Source organism: Rhipicephalus sanguineus, chromosome 5 (genome assembly GCF_013339695.2).
Source record: "Rhipicephalus sanguineus isolate Rsan-2018 chromosome 5, BIME_Rsan_1.4, whole genome shotgun sequence".
NCBI lineage: Eukaryota > Metazoa > Arthropoda > Arachnida > Ixodida > Ixodidae > Rhipicephalus > Rhipicephalus sanguineus.
In genome coordinates, this window is record NC_051180.1 from 206,863,124 (window position 1) to 206,884,137 (window position 21,014).

The 21,014-nt window shown below is 51.6% G+C and overlaps 1 protein-coding gene across 1 annotated transcript in view; it reads right to left on the reverse strand.

Moving 5' to 3' along the window:
- Positions 1-1,321: 1,321 nt before the first annotated feature.
- The window catches only part of LOC119395193 (collagen alpha-1(II) chain), a 339,079-nt gene continuing 319,386 nt past the window's right edge, over positions 1,322-21,014 (reverse strand). The window contains exon 4 of the mRNA XM_049415841.1: positions 1,322-1,672. Within this exon, the coding sequence (XP_049271798.1) occupies positions 1,526-1,672 (147 nt within the window). The 3' untranslated portion in view covers positions 1,322-1,525. The remainder of the gene's footprint in view (positions 1,673-21,014) is intronic.

Here is a 21,014-nt window from a genome sequence, read left to right on the forward strand (position 1 = left end):
TAGAAATGCCACAAAGAAAAATAATTAAGAAATTCTTTCTGACGCGCGGAATCGAACGGGCGACCTCTCGCTTTGCAGCCCGCCGCGTTAGACGTTAGGCCACGACAGCACCGTCTGTCAGCCTGCTAACTGCGAGCTATTTATATACACCATGTAATTCAGCATGCTTTCTTAGTGGCCGCATAGATGGCGCGACGTGCGCGCGTGTTGCGCGCTTTAAAGATCGTCGCCCCGCCCCTGCGAACGCCGTTGCTGTTCGCTCTACAGGGTCGTCGCTTTCGTGCTCTTATCTCAAGGAAAGAAGGGGCGGCCGGTGGGGTGCTTCGCTTCGCTCGCTGCAGTGGCCGCGTTTGCGAAAGGAGCGCGCTGTTCAAACAGAAATAAGTAACAACTGTGACAATTAGTTCGCGCTCGTCTTGTGTGTACCTGTTCGTTTGTTTCGTGCGTCCTGCTTTATGTTTGAGCAGTGCGCTTCAAGTGTCGAGCTGTGACGCATTAGTTCGCGCTCGTCCTGTGTGCGTTCTTTTCGTGCGTCCTTTGGGCTCGAGCGATGCGCTGGCAATTTCGAGCTGCTTTCCGTTCTTCGCGTTACATTACAATTTATTGCTATCGCAATCATTGCTTCGCCGTTGCGGCGAAACTGTGACTTTTTTTATAGCCATGTGATCGCTTTGATTTTGTTGGTGTATTTGCGTCACGGAAATACGTCAATACACTCTTGGTGTACCCTGGCACAAAACACTTTCGCATTAAAGAAAAACTATTGAAAAACAGAGTACTTCCCATGGGTGTTTCATTGAAATATTTCCTTTTGGCGGAATGAGCGCCCACTCTAGCGCACCGTGTAAACTTGATGGCAAGAATTGCAGATTTCAGGAAAATTCCGCTTTGAGAAAATTTAACTCCAAGCACACGTTTTTATGTTCGCGGGATGGTCCTTTCGTTGGCAAGGTCTGGTGTCCACGCGCTGGTAGTATACTGTCATTTTGATGGGCCGTTCTTGACGTTGACGAAAACTGGAAAGAGGATGAAAGATTCCGTTGTGATGCCGCCCGAAAACAGCGTTCCAGACACGACCGCTACATAGAATAAAATTGAACACTTACTACCGCTTAAACAACTCTGAAAGGTGATTCTGCGTCATTGTGCACTCATTCTCGTGTACAATGTTGCGGTGTCATTGGTGTAGATGTGTGGCGTGGATTCGGATGCCGTACTGCGTTCTATAATAGACGGAGCCATCACTAACCATAAGAAACGGGCAAACCTTCTAGCGCACTGATACAGAAACACCGAGGAAGGCACCATGAACTCTGGGCGAACTTTAGTGAGAATTAATTTATTCCTGGTATACAAGCCGGTCAGAGTGACAACCAGCTTTCTCAACACTGGTAAACGAAAATAATTTATTCACATGTTACTGAGGCACAATGCAGCGATCTACATGTATAAAACATTAAAATGCTTTATAAGTCCATTTTCAACTGCGCGCAGCGTCGGGAAAATTGTCAGTGATCTTGTATCTCTAGTAGAAGCAGGCAGGTCCAACTTCTACTCCAAACTCCTGGTTCTTGAGGCCTATGTCTTTCGGGGCAATGTCCACGATTGGGAGCCGTTGTGCCTTGTCGGATTTATACTGCAGGATGGTGTAGCTCCACTTGTCTGAACGATCCTGTAAGCAAAATACCATTACATTTACAATGTCCATGCTTACTGTGGTCGTGCAATTCAGCAAGAAACCTCAAAGGTGCGTGTTCGACTCCAGACCAGGGCGGCTACATTTTGTTGGGGGCGAAATGCAAAATATTGCCGGCGCACGTCACGAGAGCGCCGTGGTCGAATGTACTCCGGAGTCTGCCTCTGCGGTGTACCTCATCGGAAGATCATGGTATCTGTTTTTTTTATTTATTTTCTATACATTTAACAGAAAGGCTACAGAGCCTGACGGAGGTTTTATCTCCAAAACGCAGTCTAGAATAAAGACATGTTTACACAACTTGGAAGCAATTAGGGAACAATATTTTATACAAGGACTCACCATCAGCTAATTAATCAACCCGACATATCACCATCACGAATGTAAAAAGGCACATGACAGTAAGTAGCAATGAAATACGAAAAATAAGATCAATAACGCAATACAGTAACATAACACTTGAACGAACGTCCATTAAGTGAACAATTTATCTGTAAGAAATTTTTTTAAATCCCCCAGTAAAGTGGCGTTGAACGCAATGCTAGCTCCCTTCATTTTAACAAGATTCAATGGATAGCGAATTTCTTTTCCGCAAACACAATCTGTAACACGATCGAATGCCTTTCTAAGTCACGTTGATCAGTTGAACTAGTACAGCGAGATAGCGAACAACTTTATGAAAATGCCCGATGAGACGATTAGGTTCCCTTCACGCAGGGAGGACAAGCTTTCATTGGGAGGCGGCCATTGCGTCAGTCTCGTGCGTTGCGCTCCTCGAGGTCTTGCTCTCTCGCTACTTCCGAGGGTACGAAAGGTCCCGAATGACTAGGAACGTCTTTGATTATTTTCGAAACTTTCGATGACATTACGGGCACAGCGTGAGCACTAGAGTTCACGAGGGACCCACCCAATAAGACAGCCACGGCGATGAAGACGACTGCCATGATGACGACCACGGTGTCCCCGGCTACAATCGTGATGCAGCAACTCAGGGAGTACACCTTCCGCGGATCAGCCTTAGAGGACCCGTAAAGCTAGCTGAAAACATACGACTACGTCGGAGCATTCAACAATTCGGACAGTGAAGAGAAACTACGCCATCTGTACTTCTACCTAGAAGACGCCGCGATAACCTGGCTCGAGAATTTGGAGTATACAGTACGAACCTGGGATCTCTTCCGAACCACATTCCTTGACACCTTCACGAGCGTAGTGCGTAAGGGCTGCCGCTTTTCTGGAGGCGCGAGTGCAGCTACCAAACGAAAACGCCATGACGTTCACGCAGTGCCGTAGCCAGGGGGGAGGGAGGGGGGCACACCGGGCCCGGGCCTCGCTCCCCCGAAATTTTTTTATGCCATGTGTTACAGAGCACGAATGACACTCGACCACATTTACATGCCCGGACCCCACGGCAGGTGAAAGGCGTGCCCCCCCCCATCCCGGAAAACATTTCTGCCTACGTCACTGTGTTCATGAAGAAATGGCCCGACTTTTGCCGCAACGCCGACGCTGACATCCCTGAGGAGAAGAAAATTCGTTTCCTCGTGCGAGGGTTAAAAATCTTCGTGGGACTGATGAAGAACTACCCAGGACAGTTCAATAATTCCTCTCGAAGGCAACAACGATCGAGAATACGCTAAAAATGCGCACCCAACCAGTTGCGTAGGCAGAATTTTTTTTCGGGAGGTGGCACCTTCTTGATCCGACATTGGCTCTGGGCAGATAAGTGGGGTTGAGTGTCATCTTGTGATTTGTATCCCCCAAGAAAAAAATTGGCCGCGTATCTGCGTGCTTCGCTGCAAATGTCGTGTAAAGACGATAGAAGAGGCGCTGTGTGAGATATGGACGCCATCTGGCAATACGTCGGGAAACATGAGTGCTGTGTTGCGTGCTGGTAGTCCCGGCGCAGCAGCAGGCGAAGACCGGCGGTGACCAACGCGACCGGCGGGGACGCCAGCCAGCCCGAAAACGCGGTTTGGCGCGAAGCGCTGAAGCAGAGAAACGTCCGCACTCAACGAGTACTCTCCACACACTCTTTTATTTACACGTCGCCTGGGTAAAACAGGAACGCCAGAGCGGCGCCCACAACCGGCAGCCTGAAGGCCGCCCACAACGCTGCTTTTTCATTTTTTAAATATTCTTTTTTCACCTTCTTGGCCTTCTCAAAACTAAAGTTTTTCAACACCAACCCATGGCATTCGTACAGTGCAATACAGAACCGAAACCGAAACACAACAATGAGCTCGTGCGAGGGGCACGGAGGAAGGAAAATTTCAGCGCAGTCGCATTTTCAGCTTTGTTGAAACAGCGCTCACTAGACGACGACGAAGTAAAAGAAGGCACAGGACAGGCAGCGCCTGTCTTGTGCCTTCTTTTACTTCGTCGTCGTCTAGTGAGCGCTGTTTCAACAAAGATGAACGCATACCAACTCGCTCAAGCTTCCATTCTTATGCATTTTCAGCGCAGCTTAAGAAACTAGGGTCCTTAAAATTACGTATGTATGCATTTTCTATTAAAGGAACACGCCGCCTAATACTTACCTAGTGATGTTGCACCTCAGATATGCATGATATTTACTTTTTGATCGACAACGTTCACAAGTATGAACAGCCGTACCAGTTCAAGACGGCTGGCCCTTGGGCAAGTGGTTCAACTTTGGCCGAGTGGCTGAATCGAGGGACGTGCCGACAAACAGAAAGACAGAAAGAAAGACAGACAGACCAAATTTCTGCGTTTAAGTTCCCCAAGAAAGACTATCGTCTTTAAAATTTCGGGGGGGAGCGCGGGCCCAGTGTGCCCCGCCCCCTGGCTACGCCACTGCACCCGACCGTACAGTCGTCGTCTGATTCCAGACAGCGTAGCTGCTGAAACTCTCGGCTCCGACGACCAGCGCGAAACCATCCGAGCCATTGTGCGAGAGGAGCTGCGGAAGCTCTCTTTTCCGTAGCCTGAGGTCCCATCGATTGCGAGCAAATCCCGCAGTAACACGGCGTTCCTCAGCCAGCTCAGCCGCAGCCGCAAGCTGTCAGCTATGCTGCTGTACTCCGTCATCATGCTTCCCCTCCGCGCCCACGTCAAGACGCCGCACCGCTAAAGTTCCGTCGCGACGCCTGGAGACGTATCCGATACTTGCGAATTCCGATGAATACGCCGATACGGAAATCCACACCGACGCAAGCACCGTAGAACTCGGCGCCATCCTTGTGCAGAGAACTGACGGACTAGAAAGGGTTATGAGTTATTCAACCGGTCGGTGACCAAGGCGGAAGCCAACTCTTCCAAAGCAGAAAAGGAGTGCCTCGCCATCATTTGGGCTACATCAAAGTTTTGCCCCTGCCTCTATGGCAGGCCCTTCAAGGTTGTGAACGACAGCAACGCCTTGTGTTGGCTAGCTAAATTGAAGGGCCCTTCAGGTTGCCTCGTACGGTGGAGTCTGAGACTTCAAGAATTGGACAATACCGTCGTTCACAAGTGCGAACGAAAGCACTCTGACGCCGACTGCCTGTATCGCGGCCCCGTCAACCCGCCTCTGCATGACAACTAGGATGATGACTGCTTCTTGGAAAACATAAGTGCCGACGACTTAGCTGAATGACAGCGATCTGACCCGCTGCTCACGGGCCTCGAGGAATACCTCGAACGCAAGATCAACGTTGTTCCGAAGCTATTCTAGTGAGTACTGGCGTCATCTGTCTTGCGAAACTACGTTCTCCTAAGGAAGAACTCGCTACATCGAGCCAGCTGCCTCTTCGTAATGCCTTCAGCATTACGTGCAGGAGTTCTGGAAGCTTTGCATGACAACTCGACGGCTGGACACCGTGGATTTTCCTGCACGCTGGCTAGGATACAAGAAAACTACTAGCGGCCTCGCCTCGCTGCCGACACCGCCCTGTACGAGGGGTGTCAAAGTCGCATCAGCTAGCGGGTTGCAGTCTCGAAAATTACTCCCGTAGGGGCCGAGACAGTGAAGGTTGACCCGTGGGGGGTGGAGAAGGAAGGGGGCGGTTGAACGAAATGTCAGCTAACGTTGCCATTGAATGGGAATTCCCCATATCTTCCATAAGGGAGTCATTTCTGAGGGGAATGTGGCGTTTGGATTTGAGAAACATATTGATACCAATATCGAGAATGACTAAAATCTAGACTCCGATTCTTAAGCAGAGTTTTTGTTATGTCCTAACAGATGGTGACCGCATGGAATGCCTCACGAAAAGAAAAGCTTCAGCCCGTCACGTCTGTGTAGCCTTCCCGAATGAAGTGTTGTTAATCACAATGGGTGAGAAAATAGTGTGAATACCACTTAGCACAGTCAGAGAACGTTTTCCTTGTGAACTGCAAAATTGCTGCTAAAGTTTTGAACACGCTCACTTACACATGCCGTCGGCCTTCCCATGAACTTCTTTTATGGTGTGGGCAGCTGTCGATTGTGCTTTGAAAGCTCGTGTATTACTTGTTAAGACAATAAAACTATATATGGGACGAAGACAGTCATGTGTGCGCTGCAGGCCACTGGCGAAAGGACCAAGGGCCGTATGTGGCCCGTGGACCACGTGTTTGAAACCCCTTCCCTATACGTAAAGACTTGCGGAGACTGTCAGCGACGGAAAACACCACCGTCAAGACCAGCCGAACTTACTGGAGTCATTCCCAACGTAGACTTCCGGAAATAAATAGATCGTCGCAGCTACCGACCACCTTCCCGCTACGCCGAAATAAGGACCCTGCCCAAAGGCAGTGCCGCCGAAGTTGCCACGTGCTTCTTTGAGAACATTTTCCTGCGTCATGGCCCCCCATAGGTTCTCGTAACCGACAGAGGTACGGCCTTTACTGCATACCAAGCTCAGGCAATCCTGCGATACAGCCAGACAAGCCACCGGCAGGCCACCACCTACCACACACAGACAATTGGTCTCACCGAACGTCTAAACAAGACTGTCGCAGATTTTTCAGAGGGGTGCAACGCCACGCGCGCTCTTTTTTATTTTTTTATGTAACCGCGGCCCATAACTTGGGTAACTACTGCCTAGCACAAGCCGCACCCGAATGACTGCGAACCTTCCATATAATTTTAGCACCTTCCGACAACATTACGCGGACATCGGAACACTAAGCATTATTCTGGAACTTACGCAGCCACCAGCGATAACGCTGGAATCTTCGATAGGACATGGTCCACCGCATTGCAGATAACTCGACGGCCGACGCTGTTCGCGCTGCTATCAGTGTACAGCTTCAGTTGCTTGTACTTTGACCTTGCATTTTACGGGCACAAGTTGGCCCAAATGAAGAGTTCCACATTTACGAGTCCTGCTGGGGCCTTCTTCACCGTCACGGCGACGTGACAATATGTTACTGACCAAAGGTCGTTCTAGTTATTGGTGTTCTTATGTTCTGTGTGCAGGGGCACTACTCAACGCATCGAGAAGAATCCCATAAGGGATATGGGCATACTGCGCTTCTAGCTCTCCGCTGACGGGAACGACACTAGCGGTGGCGCGCGCGTTCGTGGGGTGATGGAAGCTTTCGAACGCCGCGGCCAGTTACAGCGTTCGTGCCAGCTCCTTCGTCCTTTTCCGCAGTTTCGTTTTTGGCGGTCGTTCCATGGCTCAGTATCGCAGGAACAAGATTTGTTGTGTTGTGGGCTGTCATAAAAAGTCACAGTTTCGCCGCAAGGGCGAAGCAATGAATGCGATAACAAGAAACTAATGCTATACGAAGTGAGGCTCGCCAATGGATACTCTCAGTTTGAACAGCACTCCTGTTGCAACGGCGGCCGAAGCAGCGAAGGAAACCAGCGTGCTTCCAGTGTCGAGCTGTAACACTTGATAGTTCGCGCTCATCTTCTGTTTGTTCGTTTAGCGGTATTCCTTGAGCTCGAGTGACTTTCGTACACTTCGTAACATGAGCGCACATATCATGGTGAAAGCTCGAAACATCCTTCTCCTCACCACGATGAAACCGCGCGAGCACGCAGCGGAAGGCCAAGGTTCTCCCTGCGCAAATAGAAAAAGCGAGCGAGCTCGCCGACGACTTTTAAATCTGCCCGTCGCACTCCTCGCGCCATCTCGCTGGTAAGGAAGAAACGCTTATAAGCGCTTGCCGTCTCCGAGTCCTGCCAACGGTAAAGGGTTTGTATATAACGCTCGCTGTTAGCTACCTGAAGGATATGCGCTTTTTGGCGTAGTGGTTAGCGCCACCCGCTGTGGAACGAGAGGTCCCTGGTTCGATTCCGCGCTTCGGAAGCATTTTTCGGAATTATTTTTCTTTGGGACTTTGATATATATTCGTACATACTTATACATATACGGTGGATGACGGCGGCGACGGCGACGGCAAAATCCAGCCGAGAGTGTCTATATAATTGCTATCGCAATAATACCCACAGCAATTCACCTGGGACAAAATTTTACCGCTTCCCGAAGTCTCACTGGGAGAAGGAGACGCCAACGTTGGATACAACTTGTTCGCCGAGACAAGTAAGACATTTTGTCATTTTATTCGGTGAAGGGTGTTACGTTTATTCCATGGAAGAGGCCCCCATGGAATGAAACATTGCTTCAGACCTGTCTTAATTGTGATACACCATTTAGTCATGGTCTCCAAATGGCGATGTATTTTTTCATCTTGAGAAGGTTTTAGCGCAATCTAGGACAGGGACACAGAGGGAGGAAACAACACCAGCGCTGCCAGCGCAACACCAGCATTTGCGCTAAAACCTTCTCAAGATGAATCTATATCAACTAGCTCGACTTTGGGCCTTACTTGATGTTTTTTTTTTCACGCTGAATTGATATCGCGAATACCTTGTTTAATTCTGGGTCTTATTTCATGCGCAGCGTTGATGGAATAGACTGGGAGCCCACAGAAATTAGCAGAATTTGCAGTAGGCATTTCGTGGGCAATGCTAAGGCTGGTGAACAGGAGCACCCAGCCTACTTCCCAACGATTTTTCCATCCTCTTAGAAGAAAGCTGCAATATTTCGCTCATGTCAACGTTACGATAGGTGTGGTAACATTTATGCGTGTTTTGCACGTTGTTTAGGCTTGACAGCGATGAATATTGTGTTCGTTCTAGACGTATGCAATTCGCAGTTTATATCTTAAGGGCTGGTGTACCGGTTTAGCGCTTGTCATGCTCGTAGGTTATTTTTGTTAGCTTTACATAACAAAATCTTCGTGCTAAAATCAGTTTTCATATCTATGCAGGTACGCGGCCACTGCCGCAGCGAGCTTGCACTATCCGGCTATGCGTGCTCTGCAGTCGCCGTCGCGTCAATGACGCATCTGTTTCGAGAGAACTTCAAAACCTCGTAACAGAAGGAAATAAAACAAGACCATTAAATAAAAATGCTTATTTACTGCCAACTTAATGGTCTCTGACGGAGCGTTGATGCACGTTTGGAACACACACTGACCTGTCACCACGCTTCCGTCCGCAGAGACAAGTTCCTTAACATTATGTACATGCCTCGCACAGAAGCTTGCCTTTATTAATGATTACTCCTCGGAAAAATTCATCCAAACGTGTGACGGTCTGAAAACCAGCCAGCAGTAGCAGAGGAACGCACGCTGACGACACCATGCTTGTACACGCAGCCGCGCGTGTGGTCTGGGAGCGAACGATCTCACCCCAAAGACGCGCAAACGGCCGCGTTGGTGCTGAACGCCGCCGCGCTGGTGGAGCCGTCTATGCAAGCGCAGTGTGCCCATAGCTTATTACTTTGGACATACAATAGTAACTTTAAATAATACATGTTCTTTTCTTGTAAATGGAAATAAAGAATAACGGACGTGTGCTAAGATATTGCGGGTGACCATGATAGCACTCGAATATTCGTAGTACGTTTTGTTGTTATAAGAATAATGTTTTATAGTGTTATGCCGTCGTTGTGCGCCAACAAGAGACGCAATAACTTGGCCAGGAATAGAACACGCTAATACCAAACAGTTATTATTTAAAAGCTTGATAAGCTTACCAAAATACGCATCAGAGAGAAAGGGCAACAAATATTACGAAGATCGACCTTAGATAATTATAAAGCGGAAGTCCTGGGCGTCTATATTGAACTACCTCTCAAAGAGCCGATGACAATGATGCCAAATATGACGAAACAAAATTGAAGGACCCTTTGCGAATTCCAAAGTGTGTTCGGCGAAAGCCTGTGGCCATTTGACTGGCTATGCCATGGTATCGGTGGAATGAACATTCTTGGGCGTTACTCCGAACCGCTTTCCGTGCAATCATCACCGGGCTGCTTGGGAGACATCCGACTAGCTAGACTGCTCCAACAGGACGTCTGACGAACAGGAGCGTCGCCGCGCGCGCCGCTGCGCCATCACGAGATTCCTGAGAGCGTGCGAGGGCGCACGGACGGACGCCGCCGCCGCGTCGCGCAACAGTTGCGCAACGCGCGTTGGAAGGAGCAACGCGCAACTGATGCGCGGTGACGGACGGATGCCGCCGCCACGTTGCGCAACGCGCGCTGGGAGGAGGAACGCGCAACTCTTGCGCGTTGATGGACGGACGCCACCGGTGGACGCAGCCGCCGTGTTGCTCCACAGTTGCGCAACGCGCGTTGGAATTAGCAACGCGCAACTGTTGCTATGCGCCGCTGTACCATCACGTGATTCCTGAGAGAATGTAAAAGGGAGAGGTCACAGCTGGCACCTTTCCGGGGCACGCACGGATGGACGGACGCGGCAAGTATGAGACATTAGGCTCTTTTAGCTGAGCGTCGCTTACGCTCAGCCCTTCCCAGATGTAGCGTCTCGAGAGAGTGCAAGGTACTGCGTGTATTTCGTGTTTCCGATGAGCGCGTCTTGCCGAGACGCGGTAAGCTTGGCCGCAAAACGACGGAAAAACCAAGTGGACGCACCTTCACGCTCCGGTCAGTTGGCTTCGCGAGCGGAGCGAGAGATGCGTTCCAAGGTCAATCTAAATAGGTCGCGAAAGTCGGAACGAAAAGTGGTCGGAAACCTATTGCGACAAACATCAACACCCGCGTGACGATTAAAGCGCTACTAGGTGAGGGGGGGACAAATAATGAAAACAAAAAATTAATTAAGCGTTTATTTTCATTAGTTTTAAATTTATTTGTCACGAATTAAATTAGTAGATTACTTTAATCAAACTTTCGTCTTGGGTATGTGGTTGAGTGGCCAATTTTTTTCGTTTATTTTCAGAAACAGCGGGCACATGCAGGCAGTCTGGTAACATGGGCCAACGGTTTTGCGCATTTTGAGATGCAAATGGCGTCGCTCGTTTTTGCGCAGTAGGTTTGTGCCTGTCGTCCGTAGATATTTCCTCGCATAACCGTTGTTTTCTAGTCGTGGTACTTGACCGAAGGTCAAGTACCACGACTAGAAATATAGCCCATCGAAATATAGCCTTTCCACCGACTAGAAATATAGCCCATCGAAATATAGCCTTTCCACCGACTAGAAATATAGCCCATCGCAGCCATCGGGAACCGTTTCAGTGACTGTGCTTTGCCAGCGACGGCCGGCGTGCTGTCGCCCTTCGGGACGATGAGTCCGCCACGCTACGCGAAGAAACGCTGCGCTGTCTACGGATGCAAGAGCAACACGTGTGCAAGGTTTGTGTGTGTGATGATGTGGATTGTGTGGCCCGTGACGGGGCGAAGAGGGAACGACAGTTCTGCTCTGCGAAACGCCTTGGAGGGGAAGACGACGAAAAGGAAGCGCGAGCGGGGCGTGCGGCTCGAGGAGTTGGAGCGCGACACGGTTGGAACGGCAGCCGGTGGTCGGCGGTTCGGGTCGCGACATCGCTTAACCAGGCGTCCGGCAGCCATGTGGACCTGGTGAGCCTGATTCCCGCTATGTGCCCGGTGCTGACACGGAGACCGCCAGCCTAGTCTGTTCCTGGCCTGAGGTCCTGGGGCCCGAGTGGTGTCACGAAGTGGCCGCGGCTCATGTTGGCGACGGGCAGCTAACCTGCGCTGCAGTGGCCTGGTGATCTACCGGCCTGCAGTGCCATCATCACTACCACTACCACCTCGCCACGGTCAAGGCAGCATGACTGTTGACTGCCCAAGGAGTACCGGTGACGACCGACCTCGCCGCAGCGGCAACAGTTCATAACGGCGAGTAGGACAGTTTGTGTGCGAGGCGCGTAGGACGTTTAGGATGTAAATAAGGAATGCTGTAGTGTGTTGTGTGTGAATCGTCAGAGTTATCGGTTGTGTTAAAGTCTGTGTTGTGTGTACAGAATCACCTGACTGCCGGTTGAATTATTTCGGATCCTGGGCCCACATTGCACCATCACAGCGTGCACGTTGAATTGTTATGCTACTTCTGATTTCTGTGTTATATATTTTGGGGTAATATCCTGTTCAACTGCAATATTTCGCCAATAAAAACACCTTATTTATCAAATCTGTCTTTTTCGTCTTCCCGTTATCTTGCAGGCTTCCATTATGGAGCCGTCATAGTGATAAGAAAACGAACATGCAGCTATAAAAAAAAATGTAAGAAGCGGCGCCCTGTCAAAAAATTTCATAATTTCGCGCCCATCGCGTTAAAACGTGACGTCATTTCCGCTTTCGGTTGTGACGTCATCTTTTCCTTTTTTTTAATTCTGTTTGTCCCCTCCTCACATAGATGGCGACTGTTGCAACAACTAGCCACCGGCTTGACACTTGGGCTTCTACGGAAGTTACGCTACCAGTTTACATATACCTTGTGCGTTCTACGTTCCGCCGGTCGCACGATCGTTCTGCGCACGCGTACTACAGTTCTTTCAACGTGTTTGTGTGTGAATTGAGTCACGCGCACTACAGATCCTTCTACGCGTTCGTGTGAATTCGCCGGTCTGACCGGAGCGGATCGTATATGCCCGGCTAAAAGTGCCTATTAAAGGCTTTCGCCTTTAAAATCGTGCAGAAGCACCTGTGAGCGATTGAAACGAAAACGTATCCGTGTACAGCGAACGCCTCCTCTCGGTATTTTTCTGCAGAGTAAAGGCCTGAACACATTAGCGGCAAAACACTTCTGAGCGACCGAAACGAAAACGTATCCAAGCACAGCGAACGCCTCCTCTCGGCTTTTTTCTGCGCTGTAAAGGCCTGAACACATTACCGGCAAAACGCGCCAACAGCGAGCCGCTCCCTGAAAGGTGCACTGTAAGAGGTCACACCAATTTACAGCAGTCTGAAAAGGATTGTGCCCCCCCCCTCCCGAAGCAGTGGCGTAGCCAGGGGGGGGGGGGGGGTGAAACCACCCTCCCCGGAATATTTCAGCTTTGCTTGCGTATATATACACGCACACATACAAACGCACGCAGAACATACGTAAAGTATGGTTGAACCCCAGAGATTTTTGCCGGCGTTTGTATACGGCTGGTATGCTACTCTGTATAGGGATGGGGAATGGGATTGACAGACTAAAGAAGAGAGGGAAGGAAATAATAATAAAAAAGAGAATATTGAAAATGAAATGCGCAAGTGAACCGGATTTAAATATTTGCAACTAGGGCGCCAGGTAAGTTGAGGCTTTGCTATGTGAAATCGCCAACCATTAAAGCTTTCCGACTAGGCGAATTTTTGAGAGGTAATTAAAGAGTGACTGTAAAATCCGTTGCTGCTTTGAAGGGCTGGGCATTGGGCCTAATATGTTGTGTAGTGTTAAGTGATCGTGGCAGATCATGTTCATTTGTCGCTTAAACAATTCGCTCTCATCGCGGTACGCGGAACATTACAGTAATATGTGTTTTACTGTCTCTATGCTGCCACAGTTATCTCAGCAGGGACTAGTGGTATATGAGAGCTTCTACAATGTCTCTTTTTGTTTGGCAGATATAGCACCGCTTGTTGTGGACGCACCCACGTTGACACCTAGTGGCACATCTCCGTACCGAGGACTAACGCCCATGATCATGATTTAACCACCGCTCTAGCTGAAGTTGTCATGATATACCTGGACGCGGATATGGTGAATAATGCGCAAAGATGGCATAAACAAGCACATAGTAAACATTGACACTCAAAATGCACTCCTTCAAAGAGAAACGCGACGAGCGCCGTGTCTTCCCTCTAGCCGGCCAATAATTCCCACAGGACGAGCGGGGAGCGCGGTGCGACAGCCAGGCGAGCGTCGGAGAGCTATTTTTCGATATGGATGGGTGCTATGAGCGAGCCTTGGGCTAAAGCGGCCACCTCGCGGTGTGTTAAAGCGCTGATGATATCGCACTTCTCCTATTGTAAACGCACCGAGTGGGCGGTCACAGCTACGGCCCCTTGCCGTAGCTAATTGCGGAGCAACGAAGTTTTTTTTTTAACACGAAAGTGTTTTATGCCGGGGTCCACCAAGCACATCCGTCACGGATATGACGTTGATAAAATGGACGCCAACGGGTGAGAAAGAAAAAAACCAAGAAAAAGATACCCCCGCTGGGAATCGAACCCACGACGTTGCGGCCACGACGGCAAGCGCCCAACGCGCTACCGACTAAGCTAACTCGGGAGATGGTAGACTCGGCGCGAACGCGCCTTATATCTTTCACACATTCTCTTTCGCGGCGGGCGGAGCGGGACGGTGCCGCCGTCTGTGAGATGTGAAAAGAAGTAATGCTTCACGATCGACACTTACTAGCGCTTACTCCGAGATTGCATGCGATATCGGAGGTCATGGTTAAAGCGTCTCGATACCAGAGTGCTAGACTGGCCGCGCTGGCGTCGCCGAGGCACCCTTGACGCAGTTACGTTCTTTGCCTTTGGCTTCGTGTTAGCGTGCGTCGGCTCATCGGAGTAGTGCAGCTTCTACGTGCACCAACGGGATTTCTCCGCCGCCGACTGCTTCAATTGCGAGAGCACCGACTAACAAAACTGCTGCAATATGCGTCGCAGAAAGGACGCGATTTCGACGGGCGAATGTCGTGCCGTGGTGGAGCGAGAGCAGCGCCTGCGAGATAGAGGCCAGCGGGACGCACGTGTTTGCGGCACAGGCTACGAACCTCCTCCCGTGTTGCTGAAGCGCAATGTGTGTTATGTATGCATGAGCACAGGCGTCGGCTACCCATTACTAGAAAGCGCACGCAATGCCGTTTCTCTCCTTAATTGACGACGCTTTGAAGAAGTGCATACCGGGTACCAGTGTTGATTATGAGCTTGTTGATATCATCCTTACGCGGGATTCACGATTCGCTGTGTCCAAATATATGTTCACACCGTCAGCTACCACAACGGTTTAATCACGATCATGGGCTTTAGTCGTCGCGATAGAGACATGCTGTCAACATGGGTGCATCCACGTCAAACGGTGCTATAGCTGCCAAACACGAATAGACATTGTACAAGCTCTCATATACCACTACACAATATTTTTTCGAGACCGATGGCACACAATTCACCACCCCGTTAGAGTGTATAGAATATTTTGAGTGGCGCAACCGGCGGCCGTGGAGCGGCCCATTGTGTGTAGAAAATAGCGGCGGCGCTGCAGTCGACTACTCTTGAAAACGTCCCCCGCCATCGCAGATGGCTACTTGCCAGTGCGTTTCAGAGGTGGCGAGAGAGAGTAAAAAGAATTTAGAAATGCACGCTCCAACGCAACTGAACACAGTACGTGCAAAAGACAATAAAACGACGCGCGCGGAAAGAAGAATAAATAAATAAATAAATAAATAAATAAATAAATAAATAAATAAATAAATATATTGCCGCGAGTCTTATATTTCATGAGTGTAAACTCCACCCACAAAGACTGTGGGCAACGCGCTGCGCAGGCCTCGCCGTGATGTGTAGGAAGCTTCGCGATTGTTTTGGAAAAATCTGTTAAGATTGCGCGCCGCACAAGAATGTTCCAGCTTTGTCGAAGGATAACGCCGCCACCAGCGATATCGCTGGAAAGTTCGATAGCGCCTGTATAAAAGCCGACGCGCTTGACTGCTTGTCAGTTGATCGACGGACGACGCCCTCTTCGCCGCTGTCATTGTACAGCGTGTATTGCTGTAGTTCTAGTTCTCATTTTCCCGGCCACAAGTTCGGCCAAATAAACAGTTTCATTCTGCAAACGCCGACTGCTGTCTTCGTCGACGTCACAACCACGTGACATCTGGTGGAGGTGCTGCTTCATGATCCGGACGCCACCGCAGAGCGCTGACCCAAGCCCAAGCCGCGAAGAAGACGACTCTAAGAACAAACCGGATCCTCGAACCAGCCGCCGGCAGAAGGGACTACAACCAGAGTACGGGCTCCTTCCCGAAAACGCCAGGCAGCCGAAGACCGTCACATCGACCGCCGAGACGATGACTGACGCAGTGCCCCCTACGGCGATCGTGATGCAGCCACCCAGGGAGCCACCGACGTTCCGTGGTTCGCCATGTGAAGACCCCGAGACTTGGCTCGAGACCTTCGAAAGGGTCTCAACATTTAATAACTGGAACTGCGAGGACAAGCTGCGCCACGTATACTTCTACCTAGAAGACGCCGCGAGGACGTGGTTCGAGAACCGAGAATCCGCCCTACAAACATGGGATCTCTTTCGGACGACGTTCCTAAGCACGTTCACGAGCGTGGTCCGCAAGGAACGGGCCGCGGCTATGCTGGAGACCCGTGTGCAGCTACCCAACGAAAATATTGCCATCTACACGGAAGAGATGAATCGCCTGTTTCGACACGCCGACCCAAGTATGCCCGAAGAGAAGAAAGTGAGGTTCCTCATGCGGGGTATCAAACAGGAACTCTTCGCTGGATTGATAAGGAACCCGCCGAAGACGGTCGCCGAATTTGCATCAGAGGCTTCCACGATCGAGAAAACGCTTGAGATGCGAACGCGGCAATACAACCGCAGCTTCTCGGCTACAAGCTACGCCGACGTTCAAGCCCTAGGACCCGCCGACCTGCGTGAGACGATTCGAGCAATCGTGCAAGAGGAGTTGCGAAAAATTCTACCTCCGTCGCAACCTCAAGTAGAGTCCATCGCCGACGTCGTGCGCCAGGAGATCCAGCATTCACTCGGCGCGCCTCAGCTAGCAGAGCCGCAGCCGCAAGCTATTAGCTATGCTGCTGCATCCCGCCGTCATGCTCCTCCTCCACGCCCCCGCCAAGACGCCACGCCGCCACAGTACCGTCGCCAGACGCCGCCGCCGCCACCGACGCCCTACCGACCACCTGTCGGCCAGCGCAACACCCCGAGGAAGACCGATGTCTGGCGTGCCCCCGACAACCGCCCGCTCTGCTACCACTGCGGAGAGGCCGGCCACACGTACCGCCGCTGCCAGTACCGACAGATGGGACTACGCGGATTCGCTATCAACGCGCCGCGCCCGCAGCCAGGCGAACGGCCGCGCGACATCAACGACTACCTCACCGGAACACAGTGGCAAGAACGACAACCTTCCCGCTCGCCGTCGCCCGGCCGCTACATGTCACCGCACCGCCGGCCGTACACTGGCCCAAACCGGGGCCGGTCGCCTAGCCCGTATCCGGAAAACTAAGGGCAGCAACCGATGGAGGTGCGGTTGCTGTACGACGAAATACCGAAGACCCTCCACCGCCGACGCCGCCGCCACGACGAAGGCTTCAGGACACGAGGCGAACCAGACAGACCCCTGACGACGAAATCTCGCGGACTGAAGAAGACCCGACGACGCAAAATGGAAGCAGCGGAACACACCGACGCAGCCGTGACCCCACGCCACGACCTAACTGCAACGCGAGACGACGAACTAGCGACCTCGACATTCTTATCGACGGCCACAGCGTCACAGCTCTCGTCGACACCGGAGCCGACTATTCTGTCTTCAGTGGACCGTTCGCCACCAAGCTGAAGAAAGTATAGACCGCTTGGAGTGGACCCGAAATCCGGACAGCTGGAGGCCACCTGATAACACCGATTGGTGTCTGCACGGCCAGAGTCACCATCAATAACCGGACTTATCCTGCGAGCTTTGTAATCCTACAAAATTGCTGTAGGGATGTGATACTTGGAATGGACTTCCTAAGTGACCACGGCGCCGTCATCGACCTGAGGTCTGATTCGATAACGCTAACCTCAGGCAAAGCGCTCCCGCCCCACGCGACGCCAGGGAACCATGCATTGAACGTGATAGAAGAGCAGGTGACCGTCGCGCCGCGCTCCAGCGTCATTATTTCCGTTGGCACCGAAAAACCTTCGAACATTGAAGGTGTCATCGAGGGCGATCAGCAACTACTCTTGAATCGTCAAATTTGCGTCGCAAGAGGTATAGCCGAACTGCGAGACGGTAAAGCAAAGGTAGTGCTGACAAATTTCAGCCACGAATATAGGCACCTCAACATCGAATATAGGCACCTCAACAACGACGGTCGCCTACATCGACGAATGTGTGGCCGCCAGCAATGCTTTCGCCCTCTTCGATGCTGCCGAACCTGCTTCAACGAATCGAGGTCCCGAACCAGATTTCAACGTCAACCGGAGCCTCCCGAAGGTCATGCAAGACCAGCTGAAAACCCTGCTCCTGCAATACAAGGACTGCTTCTCGTCGTCATCACGCATTTGACAAAGTCCGGTGGCGAAACACCGAAATATAACGGAGGAAAGTGCGAGGCCCCTCCGTCAGAGCCCCTACGGAGTTTCGACTCGAGAGCGCGACGCGATAAAGAGACAAGTCGACGAGATGCTACGCGACAACATCATCCAGCCGTCCAAGAGTCCGTGGGCGTCACCCGTGTGTTAGTGAAGAAGAAGGACGGGACACTGCGCTTCTGCGTTGATTATCGGCGCCTGAACAAAATCACACGAGAAGGACGTGTACCCCCTCCCACGAATAGACGACACCTGGATCGACTTCGCAACACGACGTACTTTTCGTCGATGGACCTCAAGACCGGCTACTGGCAAATCGAAGTCGACGAGAGAGACCGAGAAAAGACGCCTTTATAACACCCGACGGCCTCTTTGAGTTCAAGGTCATGCCTTTCGGTCTTTGCTCGGCACCTGCGACGTTCCAGCGTGTCATGGACACCGTACTGGCCGGATTGAAGTGGCAGACGTGCCTTGTGCATTGGACGCCGTCGTCGGTTTTCCTCGACCTGCACGAGCATCTCCGGCGGCTTGAGGCAGTACTTCAAGCAATCAAGGCCTCTGGACTGACCCTGGAAGCCAGAAAAGTGCCGATTCGCGTACGACGAGCTCTTGTTTCTGGGTCATGTGATCAGCAAGTCTGGAGTGCGCCCAGACCCGCGGAAAACAACTGCCATCGCCGACTTCGCGCCACCCACCGACAAGAAGGCCGTGCGCCGATTTCTCGGCTTATGCGCCTATTACAGACGCTTCGTCAAAAACTTTTCACGTATCGCCGAACCACTGACGCTTCTCACGAAGAATAACGTGGAATTCAGGTGGGAAACGGCGCAAGTGCAAGCCTTTCAAGAACTTAAACGACGCCTGCAGACGCCACCCATACTTGCGCATTTCGACGATTGCGCCGATACAGAAATACACACCGACGCAAGCAGTGTAGGACTCGGTGCCGTCCTTGTACAAAAGACTGACGGGCTTGAAAGGGTTATCAGTTATGCTAGCCGGTCACTATCCAAGGCAGAAGCAAACTATTCCACAACAGAAAAGGAATGCCTTGCCATCCTCTGGGCTACATCAAAGTTTCGCCCCTACCTCTATGCAGGCCCTTCAAAGTTGTCAGTGATCATCACGCCTTATGTTGGCTAGCTAACTTGAAGGACCCTTCACGTCGTCTCGTACGATGGAGTCTGAGGCTTCAAGAATTCGACATTACCGTCGTGTAGAAGTCCGGACGAAAACACTCTGACGCCGACTACCTGTCTCGTGCCCCCGTCGACGCGCCGCCGCAAGACAACGACGATGACTGCTTCCTCGGAACTATAAGTGCCGATGACTTCGCCGAAAGGCAACGGGCCGACGCGGAACAGGGGGGCCTTATTGAGTACCTCGAGTGCAAGACCACCGTTGTTCCGAGGATATTCAAGCGAGGACTGCCGTCGTTTTTCTTACGGAACGGCGTTCTCCTGAAAAAGAACTTCTCGCCACTGCGAACGGACTACCTTCTTGTCGTGCCCTCATCATTGCGACCAGAAGTCCTCCAGGCCCTACACGACGACCCGACGGCTGGACACCTCGGTGTTTCCCGCACGCTCGCCAGAATACAGGAAAAATACTACTGGCCACACCTTGCTGCCGACGTCGCCCACTACGTCAAGACTTGCCGAGATTGCCAGCGACGGAAGACACCGCCGACGAAGCCAGCGGGACTTCTGCAGCCAATCGAACCACCGCACCGGCCGTTCCAGCAAATCGGGAATGGACCTACTGGAGCCGTTCCGACGTCGACTTCCGGCAACAAGTGGATTGTCGTAGCGACTGACTACCTCACCCGCTACGCCGAGACAAAGGCCTTGCCCAAAGGCAGTGCCTCCGAGGTAGCCAGTTCTTCGTGGAGAACATCGTCTTGCGTCATGGCGCCCCAGAGGTCCTTATCACAGACAGAGGTACCGCCTTTACTGTGGACCTAACTCAGGCGATCTGAAGTACAGCGAGACGAGCCACCGCCGCACCACCGCCTACCACCCGCAGACCAATGGCCTCACCGAGCGTCTAAATAAGACCATCGCCGACATGCTCGCCATGTACGTCGACGTTGAGCACAGACGTGGGACGCCGTCCTTCCGTACGTGACCTTCACTTACAACACGGCCGTCCAAGAAACGACGCAGATGACGCCGTACAAGTTGGTCTACGGAAGGAGCCCGGCGACGACGCTCGACGCCATGTTACCCAACGTCACCGACGAAGAAAATGTCGACGCCGCCGCTTACTTACAACGTGCCGAAGAAGCTCGACAGCTGGCCCGCCTGCGCATCAAGACCCAGCAGCACACCGACAGCCGTCGCTACAATCTTCGACGACGCTTCGTCGAGTACCAGCCCGGCGACCGTGTCTGGGTGTGGACGCCAATACGACGACGCGGACTGAGCGAGAAGCTTCTTCGACGATACTTCGGACCGTACAGGGTACTTCGACGTCTCGGCGCACTCGACTACGAGGTTGTCCCCGACGGCATCACGAACTCCCAGAGGCGCCGAGCTCGACCCGAGGTCGTGCATGTAGTGCGCCTTAAACCGTACTATGCTCGTTAGCGCACCTGAGGACTCTAATGTTTGCTTTCTTTATTAGTTTTCTTTAGTATTGCATGTATTCATGCTCTGTTTTTAAGCATCGGGACGATGCTTTTTCAGAGGGGAGCATTGCCGCGAGTCTTATATTTCATGAGTGTAAACTTCACCCACAAGACTGTGGGCAACGCGCTGCGCAGGCCTCGCCGTGATGTGTAGGAAGCTTCGCG